This window comes from Ixodes scapularis, unplaced genomic scaffold (genome assembly GCF_016920785.2).
Source record: "Ixodes scapularis isolate PalLabHiFi unplaced genomic scaffold, ASM1692078v2 PGA_scaffold13__105_contigs__length_92229423, whole genome shotgun sequence".
Taxonomy (NCBI): Eukaryota; Metazoa; Arthropoda; class Arachnida; order Ixodida; family Ixodidae; genus Ixodes; species Ixodes scapularis.
The window spans coordinates 58,237,193-58,244,994 of NW_024609839.1; the positions used below are offsets into that span (position 1 = coordinate 58,237,193).

The 7,802-nt window shown below is 44.8% G+C and overlaps 1 protein-coding gene across 1 annotated transcript in view; it reads right to left on the reverse strand.

The window, feature by feature from the left end:
- LOC115326195 (glutamine synthetase, mitochondrial) overlaps window positions 1-7,802 on the reverse strand; it is a 70,180-nt gene extending 62,378 nt beyond the window's left edge. Inside the window, exon 1 of the mRNA XM_040213354.1 lies at window positions 7,598-7,802. Coding sequence (XP_040069288.1) covers window positions 7,598-7,691 — 94 coding nt within the window. The 5' untranslated portion in view covers window positions 7,692-7,802. The remainder of the gene's footprint in view (window positions 1-7,597) is intronic.

Here is a 7,802-nt window from a genome sequence, read left to right on the forward strand (position 1 = left end):
CCATACCTCCAATAGGTCCTGATTGAGTTTTTTCGCTTAGGACGTTGTGAGCCCCTTGATTCAGTAGGTACTCTACTATGTCCAGTGTCGAAATCAACGTCACACGCATGGACTCTATCGTCAATTTGTGATGCAAAAAGCTTGGTGTGCTTACTCACAGAGTTCTGCTCAGTTTGGTTGAGAAGTTCTAAAAGGTCTTCAATTATCTGGAAATTGAATGTGGCAAGAGTGATGTTATGCATACATGTTATTATTCTTAAAGGGGCCGTGCAACAATATTCGCTCGAAACGTTTTTTTCTTTTTTTCATTTTACACGAGTTTATTGGCATTAGTGGAACTCAAGGACACTCGCACGCAACGCCTCTGACCAAGAAACTCTCTTGCAATATCTTTTTCGCAAAGCTTGATAACGTAACGGGGAGGTCGCAGTATCCCCCAGTGATGATAATTGAATGCGGCTCATAGATTAGACCCGAGCATTGCGTGACCACTTGATTTGGGCCCGTGATAATCAAAACCTCGACAAGCATTGAGGTGGTGTTCCCGTGTCCAATCGCCGCAATGATAACAATAGCCGAACCATAAAAATGAAACTCAACGTGTTTCCTGTGCTTTGCCAACCCCAGCGTGTGGCTGTGATTATCATTGGCGGCATATAATCGGCTCCAGGTTACGTGGCCGCTTGTTCTGGCTGCGAGTTGGGGGGGTTGAGGCTGCCCGTTTTCGTTTAATTTTTTCTGCGACTTCTACTGCGTGTGGTAAAAAACGAACGCGTGTTTCATGGGTCATTAACCTCAGAATTTCGTCCTAAGCGGTATTTGCGCAAAGTACAAAATTGTTGCATCGCCCCTTTAAGTTCAGTTTTCTAAAGAAATATAGTGCTTTCATTATGATATTGCTCTGATACCTTCTATTCTTTCGAGTTTTGTCTGATTCTTTTAGATGGCAGCTCAATATTGAGGGCATCACACACATCGTCAGTGTCCTCGTGAAGGCCTCGGTGCCCACCGAGTTGAGTAGTCCCGGATGTTTTGCGTCGCGGTAAACCCTGAGGTCTTCGGACGTTCCATGACTAAAAAACACCTCCAGGAAAAAAAAAATATATATATATATATATATATATAGAGAGCACACACAATAAAAAAACTAAAATGATGCAAATTTTAGTCCTGGTTTGAGTATACAACTCTCACGGTGCAAATACACTACAGTCGGTGACAGGTTGGGGAAAGCTCCTCCCACCTCTCCACTTCAACAGAGCGAAGGCTGAAGAGAAGGCGACCTTCTCAAGTGGAAATAGGTGGGATAAGCCTCCTCTGAACTCTTACTTGGGCCCTAAGGAGTTCTTTGAGTACCCCTAAATACGGTGATAACTCACTCTGCTGGCTCTAAGCATCCTAGTAATGCCTAAATCATGACGATGCGCGGCCGGTTTCTCTATTAAAAAGGCAATCAAATATCACAACGCACCGAAGTCATATTCGGATATGGGAGGAACATGTTCCGAAACCAGGACCACTGTGAGCCAATAGCAAGCGATCGAAGGACCCTCACGCCTCCGACCGGTGGAACTCCAGAGTGGTATTCCAATGCGCGCGGCTCGCTGTCCATACAGCCCATAGTACGATTCAACCCAGCGGGTGCACGCTCGGGAGCTGAAGACCGGACACATCACTCCCCGAAGAAGACAAAAACAAAAACAAAAAAACAGCGCTTTGTTTGTGAGACGATTGTTGCAGTATTCTGTTCTCTCCGTGAAATTGCGTTTTTCGACTACTCTTATTTGATTTTATCATCTACAAAAGCATACAGATTTTGCAATAGCAGCGTTTGCAATCTCAACGATATGTCGCGTTTTCATTGTTCGCATGTCGTCCTAGGTGTGTTCGACCTTTGATTGCTCTTTTAATAGGAAAATCGGCCGCGCATCGGTATGATTTATGGATTTCTAAGATACTTAGAGATACCGCAGAGTGAGTTATCGTCATATTTAGGCGATCTCAGAAACCTCCTCAGGGCACCTTTACCCTGTCACCGACTAGGGCTACAGTATTGTTATTATGATTGAAAAGTACAGAATGCCTATGTTGCCAGTGGCACACTCATCTTAGGAAGATTATCCGGGTTGACATGTGCCTCAGTTAGTTTGGGCACAACCCCGCTGAATTTATCTTCTCCGCTTCATATATAGTTTTACGTAATGCTGGAAGTTAATAGGATGAGCTCCTGCCTGCAAATTTTCATAGAACAAATTAGCAAGTATGTGGCAGAAAGCTTCACCACTGTCTCACACCTGCCCATAGAAAAGTTTCTTCAGGTGGTTTCTTATACACTTGACATTATGGGGAACGTAGCACAAGAACGAAATTCAATATACTATCACATTCCGAGTTCAGTTTTCACAAAACACCCAACTGGCTCCACATGGATCTGTTGTTACCAGCTAAGTCGCTGATGACCCCAATGACGGAACCATTGTTCTTTTCCAGTTCAAGTATGGCTCTCAAAATCAACTGTTAGAGCACTTTCCCAAGAGCAGCACCCTTCGTGGCAAAGCACGCGTTATGGGCTGCACCCAGTCTTGGAAAAGGGGTACGAACATTAGCACCAGAGCATGGTCCGCTAGCTGCTCCTCCGGGTGCAGCAACTGTCATCATAGTTAATGAACTCCCCCATTTTGTACGATGCTTTGTCGGAAGCAACCGACTGCTTCACTTTCATTTCGTCTAAATCCTAATAGAAGCACTCCACATCTCTTTACGTGGGTCTTGTTCTTGAGCTGCTCTTTGGTGCTGTTCATGGCCATAGCATTGTACCCATATTGAGTAGGAATGCCACTTATTATCTGGCTGAGACGTGTTTCAGAAGGCAGTGGCAACAGCTGCATGTCAGCTATCAAAGAGTACGCTTTCGGACTTGATATTCATAGCAACATGCACGGCATCAGCCACCCTGTGTCATACCTTTGGCTTGTCTTTGATTTTGCTTGTGCAGTTCTGAGCGCTGTTGCAAAAACAATTATCTGCTTTCTTGACAGTACACTAAGGGCCTTGTCAATGTTCTTGTCACTGACCTCACCTAATTGCCTTCTCATGGTGGCAAGCGTTTATCGGATTTTTTCTCTTCGTGAGGTTGTCCTTATGACTTGGAGGCGCATCGACTTTATGGTGGTGCTTTTCGTCTTCGGATTTCTCTCTTTGAGCATCTTTGCTCTCTTCGAGAACAGTACATGCAGCTTCCTGCACTCTGAGCAAGTTGTGCCGGAGCTGAACACCTTACAGCTGCTTCGGTACCAAGACTCACCTTCTTTTGCCGCTATCGAACTGAATTCAATGCTCGGATACAGCTCTGTAAAGTACCCTTCACAAAGCTTGAGATTGTCAATGCAGCGTAGAAAAGTGACCACATCTTCCAATACCCCAAGTGAGACACACTGTTGGCTGGCGTACGCTGCTGGTGGAACGAGCTTTCCAGTGGCGTTCACGAACACCTGCATTGTTTCCGTCACAATTACCAGTCTCTGCATTTGTACGATGCCTCCTTGTATCAGAGGACCACAAAGCCTTCTGTGGGCTCAAGCGACCAACCTTCCAGCTGTTGTCTTTGCTTTGCCAGAGTTAATAAGCCTTCAAAAGGCCCAAGACGTGTGGTTCTGTCATCAGTTGATGTCAATCACTCAGTATCTGGGATAGGCGTTTGTGCAGCTGATGTTCCTGTCGATTGCTGGAGCCTTGAGCTTGCAAACAGACTTCGAAATATATTTCGTGCAGTTCGGAAAAATACGAGGGGCTGCATCCTCTGTTAGGGTCCACTTCTCCTGTGGAATGACAACGAGTTCACCTTGAATGTTCTATTAAATTCTTCCAGGATGTCTTCTGCTTGAAAATGAGAAGGTCATGGACCACAAACCGCTTTGAAAGCTTTTTGTCTCGGGATTGCTCGGTTCTACGCTTCAAGATATGAAGCTTCACTCGGTGCCTGGAAGAAGTGTCTCTTCCCACAAGATTTCGCTACGGAATCGCAGCCGCTCGCGTACCCGGGAACAAAACACAGCGGTATATGATTAACTGTTTAATTAAGTTTGATGTAGAACATTACAAGCTGCCCAACTCTTGAAACTTCCAGGTCTCGTTGGTCTTCGCAATTTGGGCATAGCATGCCCCGCAAGTTCTTTTCTTTTCGTGGAGGCTCTTCCAGACCTTGCGGAATCGGGCGCGCGTTTTGCATATGCGCGTGTTTTGCAGAAGCGCGCCTGTGTATACATGCGCGCGTTGTGCACATGTGCGTTTTCTGGGCCGCCAAATTAACAAGCACAAGCTCGCAGAACTCATATCTCAGCTTCAGGTTTTATTATTTATAAGAGAGCAGTGCATTCCGCACACCACCAAATCCTTTTGCTGCGAAATAATGAAATCAGGCGCCCACAGAGAGGTAGCTAAAAATGTATTTATTCTTACTTTAAATATATCGCAACATTATCATGAATTTATTTTAAGCCCAACTAGAATAATAAAAAAGTGTAGTTAATACAACGCGAATTTAAATCAACGCGCTGATTCAGCCACACGTCAACAAGCATGTTGCTGAATCAGGCACTGAAGCATGCACATATGCTTACACAAATGAACTCGTTTCGCATAGGCGAGGGTGTCTCACAATTCGTACACTATTACCGCGAAGCTATTGCAGGTACTGTAAAAAATAACGGCTCTAATATCTACCGAACTTTCCCACGTAAATCTCCGAAGTATACACACACAAATCCGCGCTGATCAGCTGATCGGAATGAAATTATTACTCCTAGCTTAGTCACACGTTTCCAAAATGACACGGGCAATCAAAGAGGCCATAAAACACTACCTCGGTACCCTGTTCGAAGTGGTTTTAACAATGAAGAATACCCGTGCATTTTAACAATTTACTGCCGGCAGCTCAAGTAACTTTTAACTAGAGCTAACGAATGCCCTTGAATTCCATAGGAATTTAATATTCCTCTGGTAATTTTATGATTTAGCCGGTTGAAAGCTTTAGAGAAGCCAATAAAAATTCCCAGTGTGAGACATTTGTTTTCAATATTATTTAATACATTGTTTCTTTTTGCTTTAGTAAGGTCAATTCAGTGGAACGTTTTCGACAGCCATATTGTTGAGAATGAGTAAAGATCATATTACCTTCACAGACATTTTATAGTCTAACATGAACTACTTTCTTTAAGCCATAAGTAAGAATTAATAGGATTCAAATCGGTTTGTAGTTGGACATTTTGTTTCTATATCCGGCCTTATACAAAACATACACCTTTGCATCTGCATACCCTTAGAAAGAATGCCAGTCCAAAGTGACAGATTAAAAATGTGAGTAAGACAGGGCGTAATTCTGTCAATTCCGTATTTTATCGGCTGCAACTGCATTCCGTTAAAGTCCGTACATTTCCTTTTTTAAATTTAAATACGTCGAACGTACTTTACGCTCATTATTAGGAAATAAACAACTTTTAGAAATGCCTGCAGGGAACCACTTTTGCATATTTCACAAAGAAAAGTGGATTTGTGAAATAGTTATTAAATTCGTTTGCTAACTCCACTCCAGTCAATCTATTTCCTTGTATTAAGTTCGAGCAAAACGTTTTCATGACTATTTCGGTTTAGAGTTTTTTGTGGGTGGGTGTTTTTTTGTATTTTTTTTTTTTTTCAGATAACGTCATTTCTATTTTTATTATGAAACTTTTTGTAGTAATATGATCCTTTCGCTTTGCTTGGCATTCTGGTTATTAGATTTCGAAATTTCTAAGCATTTTAAGCACAAATAAATATTTTAACAAAAAAAAAAACGCGCATAAAAATTTTTCTTTTTTTTATCATTTTCAGTATGTCCTGGTAGCCCACGGCTGATTGGTTGAAAATGTCTTTATTGATCAGAAGACGGAAAGAAGGGATTCGGTCAGTCTTGGCTGGTGCCAAATATGACCCGGGGCGGAGGAAAAGGAATTATATGCAACGTGTAAGATAATTAATTGCCTCCTCCACAAAGTGAAAGAGGGAGTTACAGCTCTCTTTAATATGCTTGGGTAATCCGGATGGTCTCGTCCATTACGCCAAGCTCTTCGGCCTTCGGTCTTCGGAGAGGTTCGGAAGGATCGCCTCCTTCTTTATGGAGATGTTTTCGCACAGTCCCAGAAGACATGGTATTCTGAGGCCAGGACCATGCAATGGCTGCAGAGACTCCCGTTTATGTCTTCTACAGAATCTGCGTTATCTTCTTTGCTGGCCCTGGCTTGTCTGGCTTAAAGGGGTACGAAACGAAATTTTAGCGCCGATCTTTCTGCATAATTATGGGCTAGGGACAGGCACCACCTCGGAAATATCAATATCGCGCTGTAAAACAGAGGAGAACTAATTTTAAACCTAATTAAACGATTTCAAATTCACATCAGGTGGATGGTGGGAAAGTTCTCGTGACATCACTTGTGGCATGGGGGCAGCGCCGTTCTGCGGCAATACGGCGTGCCGGCAGAATCAGCCTAGGCCTTAACGCGTTTACAAAGCCTTGGCGGAGAAAGCCAAAGCGTAGTTGGCCACAGTGAGCTGGTTCTCGTTGCGGCTCTTTGCACGACACGACCCGAGCATGCTTCTGGCACGGCCGGTATTAGTTGCTGCGAGTCGCGAGCTGCGAGCCGACGTTAAAAAAGATATGTTTGAACTACGAGAGTGTCAGCAAGAGCCACGCAAATACCTGTTCACACTCGGAGCGGACACGCGCGTTTGATCGAAGTGCTGGATTCGCTCTGTTAGACCGCTTTTCGGTAAGCGCTTCTGGACCGATCTTTTACGATTGCAACTAGATACTGACATGACACTCGGCAAAGAAAGGTTGGACCGACATCGCATAGCTCCCACGAACTGCAATATTTCGACAGTGACTATAGACAGCTGCGGAGCTGTCGTAAAATTCTGTCGTAACCTGCGCAAAAGTTACGACAATTTCGTTTAGAGAGTACGGTTTTTTTCTCAAATTTGTCGTGCGCACTTTTTTCGTCGTAAGTTCGCTTTGAAAATCCGGCCTCAGAGCTGGTTTTGTCAGTGGTGCCGTGGCTGCCGACTTGCCGTGGTGCAGCGTGCGTGCAGCCCCTGCACATCTCAAACCGCCACGTTGTCACAGGTCGTAAATCGTCGACGCGCCACCAAGTGGCAACGCTCGTAACCACAACATCCACGCCGTAGCCTTTCCCGTCTGGCACAAGTGACGTCACGAATGCGCACAATATCCCAAGACGCATCGCGCTCTCCGATGGCTGATCTTTGAGCGCGCGCCCAATCGGGCCCCTCAGGGTGAAAAATATAGCCATCCGTTCAAAATACAAACGCGCGATTATGATTTACGGATATCATTGATCATATTAAACCTATTTGTCACCATAATAGGTGTATTTCAAGTTTCACTTCAGTATCTCTTTAAGTTGCCTTTTTAGCTTGTTATGCCCAGCGCACACGGCCGTGCGTTTGGGTACCATAACGGCGCCCGTGCGCAGCCTTCGGAGACAAACCGTGGACCCTTTTCTGAGGGCTTGTGGCCTCTCTCGGCGCGCTGTCTGCTCACCATCCATGAGGGCTGCAGGATCACGCCTCTCTGTTGCGTCCGCGGCGCCGATACCGTCGCCATGTCCGGGATTGCCAGAGGGAGAAGAGAGCATAAGCAGTGCTGCGGCATGCGCTGCCTTGTTCCCAGGAATGTTTTAGTGGTCTGGGGATCCACTTAACTGTAAGTTTGCCTTGGCTGCTTGTGGCTCTTGACTTGATGACTG